This window comes from Muntiacus reevesi, chromosome 5, assembly GCF_963930625.1.
Source record: "Muntiacus reevesi chromosome 5, mMunRee1.1, whole genome shotgun sequence".
In the NCBI taxonomy this organism is placed as follows: Eukaryota; Metazoa; Chordata; class Mammalia; order Artiodactyla; family Cervidae; genus Muntiacus; species Muntiacus reevesi.
The window spans coordinates 111424090-111446255 of record NC_089253.1 but is presented as its reverse complement, the minus strand read 5'-3'; the positions used below and the strand labels follow the sequence as shown (position 1 = coordinate 111446255).

At 35.4% G+C, this 22166-nt stretch overlaps 1 protein-coding gene across 5 annotated transcripts in view; it reads right to left on the bottom strand.

Annotated features, from left to right (window-relative positions):
• The window catches only part of SWT1 (SWT1 RNA endoribonuclease homolog), a 104654-nt gene that overhangs the window by 4964 nt on the left and 77524 nt on the right, over positions 1–22166 (bottom strand). For all 5 annotated transcript variants that reach the window (XM_065936197.1, XM_065936199.1, XM_065936200.1 and 2 more), the window contains 2 exons: positions 9901–9967; positions 4139–4203 (listed from right to left, as the gene is read on the bottom strand). In XM_065936197.1, the coding sequence (XP_065792269.1) occupies positions 4139–4203; positions 9901–9967 (132 nt within the window). The remainder of the gene's footprint in view (positions 1–4138; positions 4204–9900; positions 9968–22166) is intronic.

Below are 22166 nucleotides of genomic sequence, written 5' to 3'. Positions count from 1 at the left end.
GCACTGCTGTTACTTCTTCGGTTTCTGAGACTGCTCTGAGCTGCCTCCAGGGTACTGGGAAGGACTCCTAGCTACCTTTGCACACTACCCCTCCTCCCCCACCCACAGATCCCCACCCATGCAGGGCACAAAGGGAAAAGAAGTGAATCAGAACTGAAGGAATAGGATGAGAGCTAACAGTGGCAGCAAAGTAAATACACTATATTTTTGGAGAAGCCTCACTTCCTGAAAACATGCAGTGAGGCTTTTGACTCTGTTACTCTAGACCTACTTCCTATATTTGGAGTGCTTAAAATCAGTGTTATGTTCTTGCCAGTTCTTTACAACTACTCAGAAAATTATTTTCAGAAGACTCTAAGAAATCCAAAATAGGAGATATGTAAAATGTTTTCCTATAAACTTAAAAATGAAATAAACAAAAAGGGTAGGTCCCTATTTCTGTTCTTGGTTACTTATTCTACATGTGGAAAAAAACTCTTTTAGTAACTAGACTTTTAATGTATTTCGGTGTCTTTTCTTTTTTCTTCTTTCTCTTTTTCCTCCTCTCAAGAGGTATGCCCTCTTTTCATCCTAGTGGCATTTAGTTTCTTTATTTGTGTGAGTCAGCATTCTGACAATGGATTATCACCTACAGATTTTGCTTTCTGCATCAAGTTGTCATTGCTGCTGAGGAAAATATCAGATGTTTTTCTAGTATCGACCAAACACACTATCATGTGTGTTCGGCCAATACCAGACTATGATGATAGGAATTTTTGAGTTCCTTTCCCCAATGGATTAGAAGCAGAATAGCAGAATATTAGATACTGCTTACCTTAACACCTTTGCCTACTGTTCTGTAGCATCTCCAATGACTTATCTCACCTTAGCTTTTACCTCTCACAGATTAGACATTTACAACTGAGAGAAAGCCTATTACCTATTCTGATATTTCTTAATTACTAGAAAGTTCTTTCTTTACATTGGGCTTAAAAAAAATCTATAAGCTGTTTGCTGAAATTAAAACAAAACAAGAAGTTGTTATCCCTGTTTCCTCCAATAGTACAGATATTTTATGTCCCTTACAGGTGGTCCTATTTCTTTGCCAAACTAAACAATCCCAACTCCTAATCCCTTCTGGAACAAAGCTAAAGAATGGAGGCTGCTTCTAGTTCTGCAATTCTGTATTGTTCATGAAATTTCTATAGAACTGCCACTGATTTTCTAAATCATCCTATTATGAGTCTGAAACTAACTTTGACCAAATCTCAGATGGGTCAAAATAAGCAGAAATTTGATCAAATCAATAAAAAAATAACTGCAGCAGTTATCTGATTCATTTCCATAGCTAATTTTGTCAAAGTGGCATGGCAGTAGTGAATTGAAGTGCCCTACTTCCAGTATTTTTTCCAAAATCCTTTCTAAGTACAAGAAAAAGAGTACAATGGCTATGTGCTTTACAGCTGTCTTAATGTTTCTAAACACTTGCAATGTGCATCTCAAGTAACGGGAAAATGGAATACAATTTAGTGCATATAACAACAGTATATGAACAGTTTTTGATTCAGAAGGTCTGGGCTAGTCTTAAGAGTTTGCATCTCTTGCAAGTTCCCAGATGGTGCTAACACTCAGCTCCAGGAACCACACTTCAGAGAACCAGAGCTCTAGGATGATACTACCACAGAGCTGATCCCTGGAGTTCAGAAAGCAGTAATTCTGGAAAGCTCTTGCCATAAGGAAAACAAATTTGTTCCTGATACTCGTGCCTTAGGCAGCATATTATTTGGATATACCAGGTACTTGAAGGAGCTGATGTCACAAACCAATGTGCATTTCACACGGGAAAAATGACCTTAGAGACTTGTCTTGTGAACATGCCAGAACATTCTGTCAAGAATTTATAGGTCAAGCAAAGTGAATTAAACACTATTCCTAACTCATTTTTCGTATATGTATCAATAGAGGATATCACACAAGATATTATCTTGGATTTTCTGAGCAAACTCCTCATCTGCTCAGGGTAAGCAGTGCTCAGACCCCACTGGCAAGAGCAAAAGCTAGGCCAAAGAATCTACAAACTACAGAAGAGAGAAAACACTAACTGATGTACACACAGAAACACCAAGGTTCTGCTGTGTCATGGAATTCAAATTCTGGTCCAAGCCACTTTCAATGTGAAACTTTAATGACTTGCCTTATCAGAACCTATAAAATAGTTTTCTTCTTGAGCTACTTAATTTCTTCCCTATTGCAAACATTTGCTGTTAGACACATCAACAGCCTCTTCCTTCACAAATAACACGTCACAAATCAAAAACAAAGATTAGCAAAGTCAGACAATCTAAGTAATTGTTTTTCTTAATATAGTGAAGTTAAATCATTCTTCCGTTTTCACTTCTGAGTCACAGGGAAGCTTGCTACCTCTTATCTATTGCATTTGGCTCTCTGTCTAGTATGAACTACTGAAACAAAAAGAACCTCTGTCTTCCGGCAACTTACTTGAAAACTGTGAGCTGTGAAGTATACCAGAGGTTCATATGGGAGGTACCATTCACTGAAAACATAGCAAATAATTTCAAAAAAACAACAGAGTAACAAATCTAAAAGCTATTAACTTTAAAAGTCCACTGAACAGCAACTGCCATTTTCCAATGCATTCAAGATATTAGATATATTGGATTTCTCTTTAAAATCATCCTTTCAGATATGAGGGAGCTTATTAATTAATATCATAGCTCAAATTCTTGGTATCGTAAGTGGAAAGAAAACAAAGAGAAAAATAGGTACTACTAGTTTAACTTTGAACATTTAAGTTTGACACTTGTATCCTTCACCTCTCCAAAACAAAATATACCAAAAAAAAACTTCACAAACATTTAAATAGTAAGCTGAAGTCAAAATAATTTTAGACATTTTAATGGAATCACCCTGCAAGGGACTCTGCCCTCCAAGTTATATATGGAGCTTTATACACCTTCAAAAATATCGCCAAGACTGGAAGACACTATATTTTTGATCCAAATCTCAAGTATACAAACCTTTAAATGCATATTATCTGTAATGATCTATAACTAAGAGTTGTCGATTGCTGTTTAGCCGCTGAGTCATGTCTGACTCTTTTGTGATCCCAGGGACTGTAGCCCACCAGGCTCCTCTGTCCATGGAATTCTCCAGGCAGTAGTCTGCCATTTCCTTCTCCAGGGCATTTTCCTGACCTGGGGATCAAACCCATGGCTCCTACAATGGCTGATGGATTCTTTACCACTGAGCCACCATGGAAGACCATAAATAAGAACATAACTGATTAACTGGTAGTCTGAAGATTAGGGTAAAAAATCATTTTCATTCTCAGCTATAAAAGATGATGCATGCCTAACTGGCTTCAGATTTTCTTAGAAAACTTATTTTAATCTAGTGAATGAGTGAATTTTCATAGTATGCTGCCATACATTTTTATATGACTATCAGTTCTAGGGTTTTGATATCATCAAACATATTTATCAATCTAGAGTTTTACCAGTAGAACCACCTTGATAGTTAACTTTGTCATTGTGTCCACTCATACAATTCTGTAGCTACACAAATATATTTGTAAATTATAAATGGCAAATAAACTGGTAAGTGATACCTAGCATATTACACAGCAGTGAGAATACAGTCAGTTCTGCTACAGCTCTTGTTTTGAACACAGTTTATTGTAACAGCATTGATATATTAAAGAACAATTTGAGCACAACAGAAATTTCCTATTTTCTTATATACGATTTCATTAGTGAAAAATGCCAGATGAACAGAGAAAACTGTACACAGCTTATTTAAATGAATAAATATTACAAATTTCTCAATTCTAATTTCTATAGATATATAAAACCCACATAAGCAAAAGTTCTTAGGGCTGAGTCTTCAATATTTTTGAAAAATATAAAAAAGCCTTGACGTCCCTAAACTTGAGAATTTACTTTAAAAATTAAATTTGCTATGTGCATACATATATACATAGTTTTTTTATATGTATGAACTGTTTCACATTTATAAAGGCTAAAAAAAAAAATCACAGTATAGTGAAGACATAAAAAGAACCATTCACCACCACCAAGCAGTGCTATACTAATATATCTACATACACATATATATGACTATACATACATATATGACTTACCGATACTCAGCCTGTGAAACACAATCATAAAGTTCCTGGGCAGTAAATTTGACATTTTTATTTACCTGAAAAGAATCAAGATATAGCTATTAAAAATACATATTAAGTCAAATGAAAGGTGAGAGCACAATTAGAATGGTCCATATTCTGAAGGAGGAGAATGTCAAGTTTTTAGCTTTTGCATAAAAAGGACTAAATAATGACAATTAGAAGTTCAGTGAACATAACACTTAACACTGAACTATGTGTAAAAATATTAGTCCTATTGTTACAACTTATTAACAGAACCAGAAGAAGTGAGATGGTCCTGGGATTTGTGGGACTCCCAACGAAGCAGATGATCACTTTAGAAATCAGACAGGAAAAAAATGTGTATAATACATGCAACATCAAATTCTACTATTACTGGCTCTTATCAGCAGATTTTATGCATCAATTAGCCTAGTCCTAATATACTTATTCAATATTTATTTTCTGGGAAAAGTAAATAAATTGTTAACATTTAATACCTATGCCTAAAGGACTAAAATAGATTTGGGTCATACAGGTAGACTGTTATAAGCAGAATCAGCCATACCTTGTTTATTTCATTAACATTAGAAATAATTCAAGCTGAAAGAAAAAGTTAAGTAGTCAACTCTAGCAACACTTGAATACTATGGTTGACCCTTCTGAAAGTTATTACTGAATAACTTTAAACACTAAGGTAATAAACTGTGTGGAAAACTCTGTTTTGAGAAATGGATGATTTATAGACACTTTCTAAAGAAATGTGTTTTTCCAACTATCAATGTCTACATATTTAAACAAATGTTTAAGTTTATAATTATCTATTATAATTCACAATTTATAATACTATAAAAGTAAAAGTCCTTCATCATACAAAAACTTTTTGTGGCACATGTGGAGAACACAGTGAAGGTATCCTGTACTTCTTGAAACTTACCACTGATTTAGGCAATATTTTACTTATGCTGCAAGGAAGAAACTGGAAATTTGTAGAAGGAATTTCTTTTAATCAGATTACTCAAGGGGGGCTTCCCAGGTGGCACCAGTGGTAAAGAACCCGCCTGCCAATGCAGGAGACGTAAGAGACAGGTGTTCAATCCCTGGGTCAGGAAGATCCCCTGGAGAAGAAAATGGCTACGCACTCCAGTGTTCTTGCCTGGAAAATCCCATGGACAGAGGAGCCTGGTAGGGGGGCTACAGTTCATAGGGTCGCAGAATCAGACACATGACTGAAGCGACTTAGCCCTTAGCCCCGGATTACTCAAGAAATAACATACTGTCTAACTTTTTAGAAATTCTGAATTAGTGAAGGGAAACTAAATGAAACTATCATCTATTCACTTTACTTTTAAAAATACTTATGCTAGTATTAGCATATACATTTTTGATGAGGAAAAATGTTCCTATATTGACTTAATTAACACTACTTTAAAGATTTATATCATGAAAGTCTTCTGGAGAGTTTAGGGCATTGCTTATTTGCAAGTTCCATGAGCTTCTTTCAGTATTTTCATAACAAATTCAACATATCTGTATAGAAAATGTTCCATTCACTAAACATACAGTTGTTTTTTTAACATAGTTTTTAAATATAAATTTGAAATATATATAATCCTCAATTTTTGCTGAAAATTAGGATTATATTTATATACAGTTCAATGTTATTTAATTATACATAATATTTACTATTATATTTAATGATTTAAGAAAGTGGTGTATGATTTATCATGATTAACTTTTAGGTACTTTATAATTTTTACTAAAATAATCATCTAAAAATGTTTTAAGATATACACTTAGAGTTAACCTATCAACCAATCTGATTCCTATTTTTCTACATGTTCTGCCCTGATCATCTCCAGGGCCTTTGATATTTTCACTATTGCCCCAACATGCTGGGACCTACAAATGTATCCAGACTTAGGCCAGCAAATGTCAACAGCCAACACTGCAGATCTTTGATCATAAGATAAAAGGAATACTCTATTCTCTATCAACTGTTGAGAAAAATCAGCTAAAGAACTGATTCTGAACTTGACATAATATAAATACAAAGAAGTTCTTGAAGCCATTAGCAGATTTTAGGGAAAAAAAAAACTATCTGATTTATCTGTAGTTTTGAAAACAATCACCCACATCTATTCAAACCCTTATCCCAGAACATGGCTGGGGTGATGTGACTCCAGGTTATAGTAGATGACTTCTAAAGTAGGCAGTGAACCTACTAATAAAGGAAAACTAAAACACAGATTCATGACATACATCACAGGTTCTAGCCTGAAATATATCATTTCACTATCTTCATTAGTTTTGATACAAGATATTTTAAATTAGTCATATTAGGATGTTTCAAATTACACTATTAAGTATCATTTCTGTGCTTAAGTGCACAATTTTAATTTCCAGAAAACAAATAACTAAAAGATACCCCTTGTCAGTAAACATCAAGAGTTATGATTGTAAAATGGAATTGGTATCATTAATTCTTAGTTGTAACTTCTTAACAGTGAGTGCCAAATATGAGAAATGGTCATATTATTCTTAATTCTTAAAAAATCAAGATCAGGAAGCAAAGGTAAGTATAATAACAGCCAAACATCTTAAAAAATTTAGATTGTCCCTATCACTGTTTATGAGAAAAATACATTCAATGTAATAATTGCTTTTGGGGATGAAGTTCTGCTAATAGAAATAACTTTAAAAATCTGGGACTCAGATCCACATATTCTTATAAATAACAAATTGGGTCTTTTCTCCCAGTGCTCTCAGCAATATAAAGTACTAAACCCCCCAAAGACCTATATATCAGGTTTTTCCAGGATATAGGATTTTAAAATTGTCCCATTGTTTCTCCAAATAAATTTCTACTGGATTGAAATTCAGAAAGTATGATGAAATAATTATTTCACCAAATCATCTCAAAAGAGGAAACTATCTTAATAATCACATAAATGTGGTTATACAGCATTAAGAACTTTGGTGTGGGAGAAGACTCTTGAGAGTCCCTTGGACTGCAAGGAGGTTCAACCAGTCAATCCTAAAGGAAACCAGTCCTGAATATTCATTGAAAGAACTGATGCTGGAAACTCAAACTCCAATACTTTGGCCACCTGATGTGAAGAACTGACTCTTTCGAAAAGACCCTGATGCTAGAAAAGGTTGAAGGCAGGAGGAGACGGAGACGACAGAGGATGGGATGGTTGGATGGCATCACCGACTTGATGGGCATGAGTTTGAGTTAAGCTCCGGGAGTTGATGACGGATGGCAAAGGCTAGCCTGCTGCAGTCCATGGGGCCGCAGAGATGGACACAACTGAGCGACTGAACTGAACTGAACATATTAAGGGTAACTTTTAAAAGATACACATAAACACCATTCCTTCCTTAAATAAGAAAAGTAACACTTACTGAACACTTACTTTGTGCCTGGTACTATTTGGAGCACTTTACACATATTAAGTTATTTAGTCTTATTTAAAGAATAGCTGTAATTTATCTACTTATGTTACTCCCATTTTACAAGATGGGAGATGATGCAACTGAGACAAGGAGAATAAGATAACTCTTCTAAGATTACACACTTAACTGGAGGCAGAACCATCTGAACATGACTAGTTTGATTTCAGAGTCTGTGTTCTTCAACACTAGGTTCTTAATATAAGATGTGGCATAAAAAAGTTAAAGAGGACTTCCCTGGTGGCCCAATGGTTAAGAATCCACCTTCCAATACAAGCAACTCCTGAAGCTCAATTCCAGAAATATAAATGACCCAATCAAAAAATGGGCCAAAGAACTAAACAGACATTTCTCCAAAGAAGACATACAGATGGCTAACAAACACATGAAAAGATGCTCAACATCACTCATTATTAGAGAAATGCAAATCAAAACCACAATGAGATACCATTACACGCCAGTCAGGATGGCTGCTATCCAAAAGTCTACAAGCAATAAATGCTGGAGAGGGTGTGGAGAAAAGGGAACCCTCTTACACTGTTGGTGGGAATGCAAACTAGTACAGCTACTATGGAAAACAGTGTGGAGATTTCTTAAAAAACTGGAAAGAGAACTGCCATATGACCCAGCAATCCCACTTCTGGGCATACACACCGAGGAAACCAGATCTGAAAGAGACACGTGCACCCCAATGTTCATCGCAGCACTGTTTATAATAGCCAGGACATGGAAGCAACCTAGATGCCCATCCGCAGATGAATGGATAAGGAAGCTGTGGTACATATACACCATGGAATATTACTCAGCCGTTAAAAAGAATTCATTTGAATCAGTTCTAATGAGATGGACGAAACTGGAGCCCATTATACAGAGTGAAGTAAGCCAGAAAGATAAAGAACATTACAGCATACTAACACATATATACGGAATTTAGAAAGATGGTAACGATAACCCTATATGCAAAACAGAAAAAGAAACACAGAAGTACAGAACAGACTTTTGAACTCCGTGGGAGAAGGTGAGGGTGGGATGTTTCAAAAGAACAGCATGTATATTATCTATGGTGAATCAGATCACTAGCTCAGGTGGGATGCATGAGACGAGTGCTCGGGCCTGGTGCACTGGGAGGACCCAGAGGAGTCGGGTGGAGAGGGAGGTGGGAGGGGGGATCGGGATGGGGAATATGTGTAACTCAATGGCTGATTCGTGTCAATGTATGACAAAACCCACTGAAATGTTGTGAAGTAATTGGCCTCCAACTAATAAAATAAAATTAAAAAAAAAAAAAAAAAAGAATCCACCTTCCAATGCAGGGTACATAGGTTTGATCCCTGCTCCAGGAAGATTCCACATACCTCGGAGCAACTAAGCCCATGAGCCTCAACTACTGAGCCTGTGCGCTACAGCCCACACTCTGTAACAAGCGAAGCCACCACGATGAGAAGCCTGTGCACCACAACTAGAGAAAGCCCTTGCACATCAACAAAGATCCAGCAGAGCCAAACCAAAAGTTTTTTTTTAATTAAAAAAAAAAAAAGTTGAAGAGCTAATCAGGAATAAAAGCAAAGAAATACATATAAAGATGTTCAACTTCACAAGAAAAGGGACACCTGAATATATGTCATATTCCTATATTTAGGGCATTTTAAACTTAAACACACACACCCTCAAAAAGAAAGAATATATGGGCACATGGGCAAAGAACTTTAGGCAAACAAAAGAAGATCAACAGAATACCTGCCCTGGATCAACAAGGATAAGAAAAGCATGCAGATTAATTTACAAAATACACTGGAGCCTCATAAGAGCTTTAATTCCAGGGTCTATGCTGCTGCTATGGAGAAAACTAAATTATAGCTTTCCTTTTCAGTAATCAGTGGTGCTCAACCGGAGGTGGTTCTTTCTCCCTAGAGGCCCTCTGGGTGTATGAGTTGGGTGCGGTGGGAGGGTATTTCTGGTTGTCACAATGACTGAGAGAGTACCAGCATTAGTATCTGAGGGTCAGAGATGTTGAAGCATCCTGCAACGTTCCACACAATGAAGAAATGACCTATCCAGCATACCAACAGCGTCCCTGATGGGAAACAATTCCATGTTGTATTAGTATAGGTCTCTACCACATGTGCTTACTTAAGAGAATGAAAGACAATGAATGTCGCTGGCAAATTTTGGTGGCATTTAAGAACTTAAAGTAAACAGCAATTAAATAGCATTCCAGTTTAGAACACCTCTGTTTGTTTATATTAAAACTTGATTGTGATGGAAATATGATAAACATTTAAAAATATTTCTCCTACCTCATACTTGATTAGGAAGTTATAGAGGGTCTCAATATCCTGATAATTACTGTTGGGGGCCAAAATCCTAAAAAATAAAATAAAAACAAAGAGGGGGAATGAACTGATTTAAGAAAAAAACAAAACAATACCTTGAACTTTTCTCCCAAAACATATTCATACTGAGAGATACTTTATTCTCAGTATGTATAATAAGCTTATTACAATGTTTACAACCTTTTTTGGGTTTAATTTATCAACTGAAGTTATAAAACCATGTGCTTACTTCAACAAATATCAATTATCAATTGATATGAAATATCAATTTATTAAAATATTTTTATTTACTTATATTAATATGTCATTAATTAATCAACTATTAGCATTCTTATGTGAAATTACAGTTCACATTTTGAGTTACAATGATACAGATTTTTCAAAAGTTAGATGGAAATGCGAAGTATATTTACACTCCTTATTTTTTAAGCAGCAGATAAAGATTTCCCACAAAAATGTGTAACCAATGCAAATGGACAAGTGATATAAACTATCATACACATTAAAAAGTACTAATAAGGATTATGTGACTAAATTCAAATAACACTGTTTGAACTAACTGCCTAGAAGTCTCTGAGAAAGCATCAGTAATCAGACTCTGTCAGTCACTGGAAATAACACTTACTCATAAAAATAACATAAAAACATAACAAAATGGAAAGAAGGAAGAAATAAAGAAGGAAATGGAAGAACATGTTTATCCTTCTAGCAGTAAGTATTCTCATTTTTTTATACTAAGTACTTTTTAATTCTTTCAAGATGAATCTTTTCTTTTAAAAAAGAAAACGGGAAAAAAAAGGGAAAAAAGAAAAAGAAAGCAGTCCTCATATTATGATAAAGTGGTTAAGAACAATGTCTACCTGGGGATCTGTGTTTTTGAGTTCTGTGTGACTTATTTTCCTTATCTGTTAAACAAGGTAAGTAGTAGTCTTTACTTCATAGGATCATAGAATTAAACAAGTTGCTATAAGTAAAGTCTTGATGACAGTGTCTGATAAAACAGCAAGCACTATATATTGGTATATATAAAATAGTAACAATGACAACTATTATCATCATCTAATGTCTAATAGTTTCAAGTCACAGAATAAGTGCATGATTTAACTAATGAGAAATCAAGCCACCCCAATTAATTCTTAAATTTCAAGTGCCTTTTAATTACAACAATGTCTCTAGGTCCTCACATCCTTGCCAATGCTTGATGTTGTCAAGTATTAGTTAGCTGATCTCTATAACATCTTAATTAGATCTTTTAAAAAGTTGGCCCTTATTAAACTTGCAAGATAGCTTTCATAAAATAATTTTTCAGGACACAGTAAAATTTTTAAATGGATCCTTCTCCTTTGGAGAAAACACATACCAAGTATCTTTAAGAACATACAAAAGTCTTCCTAAAAATAAGTTTCATGGAAAAAGTTACTGTCCCAACAAGTAATTTTAAAATATAAATAATATCAAAACCCAAAAGAAAGAAAAAGCAGACAATAAACATATTGGAAAGGGTCCATAAGTACTTTGTTTTTTAAAATGAGAACAAAGCTATATAGATAAGTTAAACCAATGTTTTTAAAAGCAATGGAAAAAATAATCCGTTCCAATTTAGTGTAAACAAACAATCAGCAATGTGGAATAATTTATACCCATTCTTTTTTATAACTTCGGAAATAATCCAAACTGTCCATAAAAGAGGGTTAAAAAAATAAATGAAACAAGATGTTTTATAAAAGAGTCTTATAAATTTCAAGCTTATATTACGAAAGAAAGTATGCTCTTTGCCAGAAAATAAAGTAAACATTTCTCCGTCCTGAAATATTTCACAAAAAAATTAGTTTTGGTAAATCAGTTACTTATCTATAGCAACAAAGCATAACCACAGCATGAAATAAAGAAAATTAATTACATCATCCGAGTTTTCCAATTAGCAAAACATTGAAAAAAAACTGTCAACTCCTAGCATGGTTTTATTTTTTAACAGTTTTACTGAGGTACAGTTTACATACCATAAAATTCACTCACTTTAACAATTCAATGATTTTATAAATAAATTTACTGAAATGTACAATGATCTACATAGTACAAACTTAAATACTCGACTATTTGACAAAATATTACAGTATTACCTTCTAACGAGGAAAGGGTTAACTAGGATGTCAGCATCATTCACAGATATATTATTGATATAATCAGAATAAAATCATACATGCTATTTTTAAAAACAAGGATATATGTTGTAGGATTTGTTATGAAACCTACTACTCTTAAATGCTACTCTTAAAAAATGTTCTGAGGTAAACTGAGCCCCAAATTGAGTAGATAATTTTTACTAAAATATACTCAATTAGGGCTTTTAGACTTTAATAAGGCCAATGAACTCTGAGTTTATGAGAATGGAATTTGGCCTGGTATAAACAAAAATTGCCAACTTTTACTAACTGCAAGTACAGTTTGTTGAAAATACACAAAAAATGAAATGGAGAAAAATGGTTTATGGACTTTCATGCCTTAAGTAATTCCCCACACAAAAATTCTTGAGAGGCCAGCCTTCTCTATAGCTTTCTTGTTTGTTTTTAAAAAATACCAGCATGAAGACAAAAGAGTCTTAGAATGAAAGTCCTAAAATTACCCTTCAATGGCAACTTTTAAAAAGAATAATAGAAAGAACGAGCCCCTAGACAAAGTGGCCATTATTTTTTTATAAATATATCTACATGTTTTTTTAAGAGAAATTCCTAACAATCAATAAATACATATCAAATGTATACTATACTCTCAAATGTATATGATACTAAGAGCTATGGGATATAAAAAAATTAGAAGACATGGCTGCCTATCCTCAAGTTGTTATAATCACGAAATTTTACTTTAGAATTTTGGAATCAGAATTGGGGAACAGATTGACGCAGGATTTAATCTGCAGCTCAAAGATTATTTACAAACCAAGTTAATCACATTACCTACTTTTCTGTACCCCAGCTCCTCATCTGTGAAATGAGGAGAACGCAGCATTTACTAAATAAAGTGATTATATGAAGCAAATAAAATAATGTGTCTAAAATTAAAATGTTTAGCAGAAATCCTGGCACATGTAAATAAATATTACCTGCTATGAAAACCAGTTTTCAGATGTAGAAACCAAGGTCTAGGGTTGTAATACACTTGCCCAAGATTACAGAGTGGTGGTAGGTACCTAAATCTCTGTTAGTTTGACTCTGGACCCCATGTTTTTATTCACTAATAAAAAAGGATAACCCTTAAAACTTCTTGCATTACGTGATTTTATGAAATCAAATGAAATAGTCTTTTAAAATCGCCACCTGGTTAATTTGCCTTTTATCAAATGCTTCTGGCAAACTATTTTGTGTACATTCCAACACTAAATCTTTGAAGTTGTTAGATCTTTCTCAAAGCCACAAAGGAAGTCAGTAGCAGAACCAACATTCACTAGAAGTTCTAACTCTTAACCACATAAGCACTTTGAGTTCTCTATCGATGAACAATTAACATTAAGTAAGCAGCATGTTAATCTGAATTAAACAAACTTCATTTCCATCTCATCCAATATTAGATAAATATCTATCCATCTTGTTAAAGAAAAAAAGAGTATACCACTCAAAAATTTTCAAAAGTTAATAATTTGACTAAAATTAAAAATCAAATAATGTATTAAAATGGACTAATTTTTAAATAAGGATTTTAAAAATTCAAATAAAACTTTCCTCCTAGATAGAAAAAGTAGACCATCAAACTCAGGAGTGCGGAAATAAGTCTAGAATATTCAAGTTTAATATCTAACTCTAAAAATTCAAAAGAAAACACAGCATATTCATGGATATTTATAAATCATAATTTACATCCCACAGAACTGAATAAATTATGTTCCCTGCTGGCAAGGCAGTTTAACAGTAATATGATATTTTAAGTAGTTTTTCATGTTTGAAGAACATTAAAAATAAGCTTAAATTATATGACTTATTTTACTCACTGTTCATCCATGCTACTCAGGGTTCATCCACATTGTAGCATCTGTCAGAATTTCCTTCCTTTTTAAGGCTAAATAATATTCCATTGTATGTACATACCTCATTTTGCTTATTTATTCATCTGTTGACGGACAAGAATTACTTTCACTTTTTACTTACTGTGGCTCATGCTGCTATGAACATAGGTACGTAAATATCTCTTTGAGACTATAATTGCAGAACCAGCCCAAACTGGCCCTATCCTGTTTCTAACAAGATACTGAGTTGTTTTTCAGAGACAAACGGAACAAAACCACAAGTCATGCAGCCAAAGCATGCTCAGAAGAGAAAAATTTGACCTCAAGTAACACCCAGAACCAAAGCTTCCCCCTTCTCCGGAACGAAAGGGCCAGATGTGACCAGACCCTGTCAGAAGTGTACGGTCCCTGGGGCAGGAAGATCTGGTTCTAAAGCCACTGAACCTAACCTCACCACAAATGGACAGACTCCAAAGCCCTGCCCTGGATACCTGCCCCTCCAGGGCTTCTGCAAACCAACCCTTTTCTTCTAACTCATGAACACTTGACCAAAGCCCAGAATGAAGAGACAGAATTGAGAGCCACGCCTCCTCATTTCCTTGCCAATTAAACCTCACAATAAAGCCCTTTCTCTTCTCAAAAGCTGGTGCCACAGTATTGGCTTATATGCAAATTTGGGCAGCAAGCCCTTTGCTTGATAACAAGACATTATTTTCAATTCTTTTGTGTATATACCTAGAGCAATCAAAATTATAGACAGGCATCAGGTGCTGCCAAGGGCTGGGAGGAAGAAGAAATGAGAAGTTATTATATTTAATGGAAATAGAGTTTCAGTTAAACAAGATGAAAAGAGTTATGGTTATGGATGTGGTGATGGTTACACAACAATATGAATATATTTAATACTCCATTAACACATTTTTATGCACATGTGCACTCAGTTGTATCTAACTCTTTGCAACCCCATGGACTGTATAGCCCACCAGGCTTCTCTGTCCATGGGATTTCCCAAGAAAGAAAACTGGAGTGGGTTGCCATTTCCATTTCCAGGGGATCTTCCCCACTCAGGTATCGAAACATCATTTCCTGCACTGCAGGTAGATTGCTTACCACTGAGCCACCACGGAAGCCCTAATACATTTTAAGAACACTTAAAAACGGTAATGCTATGTGTATTTTAACACAATAAAAAAGTTAATTAAAACAAAGTAAAAATGTTTGTTTACAGCATTATTTAGAAACTCATTGTATTGTTCTCCAAAGCTAAGAACCTACTTAAGGCTTATTTTTTACTGTGAATCAACATTATTATTGAGGACACTACTGAGCATCTAACCAGTGCCAGAAAGGAAACAAATGCTATCGCCTTTAATTTCTGCAATTTAACAAAGCAACTATTATAAACTCCATTTTCCAGATTAGGAAACAAATATAAAAAGGTTAATTAACCTGTCTACGTGACAGAGTTAGTAAATGGATCGAATGAGAATTCAACTTCAGATCATTCTGACCCTTGAGCTCTGTTCTTTTTCTTCAAAATAGTTGTCTTTATCTGTCTGATTTATTTCACTTAGTGTGATAATCTCTAGCTCCAGCCATATTCCTCTTCTTTTGATACAGAAACATGCAAACTGAATTTTGCTGCTGATGAATTTAAGCAGTATCACTGATAAACTGAGTGAAAATTTATCGAATCAACAATGAGGAAATACTCACCAGAGGAAAAAAGTCTTGGATCTTAAAGAGTATGCTTTTTGGAGTCCTTTACTACAAGGAAAATTAAAATCATGTTTTCCATAGTTAATTTGGTGGAATCAGCTATGTAAGTGGGAGATATACATCAGTCTCAGATTTTATTTTTTTTTTTATTTTTTATTTTTTTTCAGTCTCAGATTTTAAAAGAACACCATATATAGTTAAAAATGGTAAAATAAATAAATAAATAAAGTTAAACAACTTAAACAAATTTAAACAAAATAAATTATGTTCTGTTTTTCCTTTAGAGTCATTTGCAAGACAAGGAAAGAGGCCTCTGAGGACACTAACCCAGTCAGCATTGCTTGTTCTTGGACTTCAGCCTCCAAAACTATAAGGAAGCAAATTTCAGTTGTTTATGCTACCCAAGTCTGTACTATTTCCTTATGGCAGCCCTAGCAAATGAACACAGTTGACATCCTAAATACTGTTGGCTCAGCTTTGAGGAGCCACAGATCTCAAGATTAGAAGCAAGATGGACCACTTCCCAGAATGTGAGACTGATGTGGAATTCACTGAGTAGTTTATTGCAAAATAACTACTTTATTTGCTTTGCTTCATGGCATTGTATTTCCTGCTAAAAAGTAATCTTACTACTTGAGATGGTGCTGCTGGAGGCCAGTTCTAGGCTTAGCACTAACAACATATTACAAGGGGCCAGAAGTATGACAAACTAGCTCATTCCTCTACTTAGTGCTGAGACCCCTATCAGGCTTAACTAGTCTTCATAACTAAGTCTTTGAAGAGTATGATGTCCACCATAAGATCAGATACTGCAGCTAAATCTGTACAACAATCATAGTTACTCCTAATATCTTATGAATGTTATTTCCTAGCTGATTAATTCCACCTCATTACCAGGTACTTACTATCTTTCCATTGTAACATGGCAAATAAGATCTCTCTAGATCAAAAGGAAGGAGTAGAGCCAAGATAAGAGCCAAGAGTGAAAGAAACATAAGAATGAGGTTCCACCATTTACTGCTGGAAGATTTCAATATATGCAATCAGGGCTGTGACACAATTTTACTACTGCCTTATTATAAGCACACCTCCCTATAATAAAGAAATTGTTTATAACAGATAAAAATATGAGAGAAATGTTCTATTTAGAATAATTGAGGAAAAAATTTGAAGAGTAAAAAAACTCTTGTAATACATACATTTAACTAATCAAGATTGAAAGAGCTTTTAAAATGCATTAGACTTTTTATGAAAAGGCAAACCAAATCACAAGATAACACCTCATACCCATTAGGACGACTGTTTTAAAAAAACAACAGAAAATAACAGGAATTGATGAGGATGTGGAGAAAATGGAAGCCTAGTGCACCACTGGTGAGAATGTAAAATGGTGTAACTGCTATGGAAAACAGTATGTGGTTCCTCAACAAAATTAAAAATAGAATCACCACATAATCCAGCAATTCAATTTCTGGGTATACCTCCAAAAGAATTAAAAGCAGGGACTCACAGAGATATCTGTATGTCCATGTTCACAGCAGTAATACTCATAAGGGCCAAAGAGCAGAAGCAACCTAAGTGTTCATCAAACACGTGCATTACCATATGTAAAACAGATGACCAGTGTCAAGTTTGACGCAAGAAGCAGGGCACCCAAAGTCAGTGCTCTGGGACAACCCAGAAGGATGGGGTGGGGAGGGAGGTGGAAGGGAGGTTCAGGATGAAGGAACACATGTATACCTGTGGCTGATTCATGTTGATGTATGGCAAAACCATCACAATACTGTACAATAATCAACCTCCAATGAAAATGAATAAATTAAAAAAGAAATCAATGAATAAACAAAATACGGTATATATACTTCCCTGGTGCTCAGACAGTAAAGAATCTGCCTGCAATGCAGGAGACCCGGGTTCTACCCCTGGGTGTTGGGAGGATCCCCTGGAGGAGGGAATGGCTATCCAGTCCAGTATTCTCGCCTGGAGAATTCCATGACAGAGGAGCCTGGCGGGCACAGTCCATGGGGTTGCAGAGTCAGATACAACTGAGCGACTAACACTTACTGAGCTTTAAAAGGAAACTCTGACACAGGCGACCAACATGGATGAACTTTGAAAACATTGTCTTAAGTGAAACAAGCCTGTCACAAAAGGACAAAAACTGTATGATTTCACTTTTAAGAAGGGAAACCTTAGCAAAAAGGCCTGAGAAACTGAAAGATTTAAGATTTTACTGTAGTGAAAGGGTTAAGAATAACTTCATGTATTATTATTACAAAATTACTTGTTTTGCTGTAACTCTGAGTTTATTTATTATGAATGGTTTTATCTTTTCACATATTATCTAAGAAACATTTATACTGACATTATCTAACATTTATACTCACTTGACCCATTGTTTTCTCAAGGCAATTTCAAACACAATCTCTTCCCTTGGCCTTGTGATCTCCTATAGTTACATGATGTCCTTCTGCTGTTTCTAGTCTTCATCTCAAAGCCCCTGTGGTCAACTGATATTTAACATCTTTTATGAAATTAACACCAATAAATTCACCAATGACTTCTACGTTGCGCAATCTAATGGACAGGTTTTTTTTGTTTGTTTGTTTGTTTTTTGCCTCTTGGTAATAACACGACACCATTAAAGATTCCTTCTCTTTTGAAACTCCTTTCTTCTTTGATTTTTCTTTTTTCTTTTAATTTGGCTACACCAAATGGCTCCAGGAATCTAAGTTCCCCCACCAGCGGTCAAAACTGGGTTGTGGCAGTGCAAGTGCTGAGTCCTATACCGCTGAAACACCAGGGAATTCCCAGATATCTGTGCTGACAAGTCTCTTGAACTTTTCAGTCTTTCTGGTAATTCACCTTCAGTCTGCTTTTACAGACCTGCATATTAACCTGGGTTAACCATGTGTACTCATCCTCTAAAATAAACAGTCATTGTTTTCCTTTCTCCTCTCAATCTTAGAAATACTGTTTCCAATCCAACTATGCTTTGTAAATTCTAAGGCATTTCTAAGATATACAATCAATCCATTACAAAGTAAAAAATTTAAGCAAATCATTTATTTTTAAATTCATCAAAACAACCAGTTTACCTATTTTTTCCCCTATGAATGACCCCATGTGTTGGGGTGTGTGTGTGTGTGTGTGTGTGTGTGAATCGCTCAGTCATGTCCAACTCTTTGGGACCCCACGGATCGAACCCAGGTTTCCTTGATGTCCTGCATGGGCAGGCAGATTCTTCACCATCTGAGCACCAGGGAAGCCCCATGTGTTAGTACATGGATGTGAAGTTCATCTTGACCTAGTCTGGTGCGTAAGACGGAAATTTTTATTCAAGCTTTTTATTCAAATTTTTATTAAGACAGGTCGTCAGTCTTCCAAATTATGTGATGTTGACTGTCAGCAGTATCACCTCAGACACAGTTTTCTTTCCTGCTTTTATCACCCCAGTTGTTTCATTTGTTAAAAACTGTCTCTTGGGACAAGACCATCTACCAATGGAAATCTTTTGGGGGATACTCACTTCAATCAAGCAGACTCATTCTCCTCTCAGAAAAATAAAAGGTAGAAAAAGGCAAATTTAGAAAAACAGAGGAAAAAAGTGAATTGACTTCTACAGCAAAGATATTTTGTACTTTTGTTGGTCATTTAATATTCTTTTTTAGGCCACCCTGTGAGGCATATATGATCTTGGTTCCCTCCCCAGGGATCAAACTGGGGCCCCGTGCTTTGGGAGAACTGAGTCTTGACCACTGGACCATCAGGGAAGTCCCAACGTTCTTCCAAATTAAATTTAGAAATTTTCTAAAGTTCTATGAAACCAACTAAAAAAATATCTCTTGAATATAACTAACTTTAAGTTTTTCAGTCAGAAAGTTTAGGGTATTCAGAAGTGAGTTCTCTAGACCAAGACCAATTTCAACAGGTCATTCTGCTAAGTATAAACCATATGACCTTAGGCAATGACATTATCCCTGTAATCCTACTTTCCTATGTATAAAGTGGGTGTGATAGTGAAACCCTTCCTGAACACATAGGTTATAACAGAAACTGTTATAACAGACTAACAAGTTCTTGAGCTCATCTTACAGAAGAGTAGATAAGGCAACAGCTTCTTGAAAACCCTTCTGCTGACAGCTGACAAGCCATTTTCAAGAAGATATAAGATAATGAAATTATATCTTCAAAGTGCCTAGAGAAAATAACTGTCAACTTACAACCTACACAGTTAAATAGCAATCAATAATGAAAGCAAAACAACACTTTCAGTCAGAATGAGAGCATTTACCACTAACAGATCTTTGGTAAAAGAACTGCTGAAAATTTTGCTTCATCCCTTATGTTTCTTCTTATAATATTAACATTGACATTTCTCTTCCTATCAATAGGTAGGGTCTATGGTGGCACCCCCTCAATCTAGGCAGGTCTGTGACAACAAGGATGACATATAATTTGAGGCAATGTCAATAAAAGCAATATAGCAACCACCTGATATTTTGGGATGATCTTAGAAACCAATCTTCCATTTGGGAGGAAGCTGAGGCTACATGGAGATGGTACATGTTCGTGTTCTAGCTGACAGCCAGCATCAGACAGCCTTAGAAATGACTCCAAACACTATTTGACCACAACCACACAAGCAATCTCAAGTAAGAACTGCCCTCATGTGTCTATTCAAGCCCTAAAACCATGAGACAAAATAAGTAATTGACTGTTATTCTGTAAGCCAGTAAGTTTTGGGATTTAGAAATAATGGACCCAATACTTAGGAGTATATCTACCTAAAGAAACAAAAGACCTATACATAGAAAACTATAAAACACTGATGAAAGAAATCAAAGAGGACACAAACAGATGGAGAAACATACCGTGTTCATGGATTGGAAGAATCAATATTGTCAAAATAGCTATTCTACCCAAAGCAATCTATAGACTCAATGCAATCCCTATCAAGCTACCAACGGTATTTTTCACAGAACTAGAACAAATAATTTCACAATTTGTATGGAAATACAAAAAACCTCAAATAGCCAAAGTAATCTTGAGAAAGAAGAATGGAACTGGAGGAATCAACCTGCCTGACTTCAGACTCTACTACAAAGCCACAGTCATCAAGACAGTATGGTACTGGCACAAAGACAGAAATATAGATCAATGGAACAGAATAGAAAGCCCAGAGATAAATCCACGAACCTATGGACACCTTATCTTTGACAAAGGAGGCAAGGATATACAATGGAAAAAAGACAATCTCTTTAACAAGTGGTGCTGGGAAAACTGGTCAACCACTTGTAAAAGAATGAAACTAGAACACTTTCTAACACCATACACAAAAATAAACTCAAAATGGATTAAAGATCTAAATGTAAGACCAGAAACTATAAAACTCCTAGAGGAGAACATAGGCAAAACACTCTCTGACATAAATCACAGCAAGATCCTCTATGACCCACCTCCCAGAATATTGGAAATAAAAGCAAAAATAAACAAATGGGACCTAATGAAACTTAAAAGCTTTTTCACAACAAAGGAAACTATAAGTAAGGTGAAAAGACAGCCCTCAGATTGGGAGAAAATAATAGCAAATGAGGAAACAGACAAAGGATTAATCTCAAAAATATACAAGCAACTCCTGAAGCTCAATTCCAGAAATATAAATGACCCAATCAAAAAATGGGTCAAAGAACTAAACAGACATTTCTCCAAAGAAGACATACAGATGGCTAACAAACACATGAAAAGATGCTCAACGTCACTCATTATTAGAGAAATGCAAATCAAAACCACAATGAGGTACCATTACACGCCAGTCAGGATGGCTGCTATCCAAAAGTCTACAAGCAATAAATGCTGGAGAGGGTGTGGAGAAAAGGGAACCCTCTTACACTGTTGGTGGGAATGCAAACTAGTACAGCCACTATGGAAAACAGTGTGGAGATTTCTTAAAACACTGGAAATAGAACTGCCATATGACCCAGCAATCCCACTTCTGGGCATACACACTGAGGAATCCAGATCTGAAAGAGACACGTGCACCCCAATGTTCATTGCAGCACTGTTTATAATAGCCAGGACATGGAAGCAACCTAGATGCCCATCAGCAGATGAATGGATAAGGAAGCTGTGGTACATATACACCATGGAATATTACTCAGCCATTAAAAAGAATTCATTTGAATCAGTTCTAATGAGATGGATGAAACTGGAGCCCATTATACAGAGTGAAGTAAGCCAGAAAGATAAAGAACATTAAAGTATACGAACACATATATATATATGGAATTTAGAAAGATGGTAACGATAACCCTATATGCAAAACAGAAAAAGACACAGAAGTACAGAACAGACTTTTGAACTCTGTGGGAGAAGGTGAGGGTGGGATGTTTCGAGAGAACAGCATGTATATTATCTAAGGTGAAACAGATCACCAGCCCAGGTGGGATGCATGAGTCAAGTGCTTGGGCCTGCTGGTCTGGGAAGACCCAGAGGAGTCGGGTGGAGAGGCAGG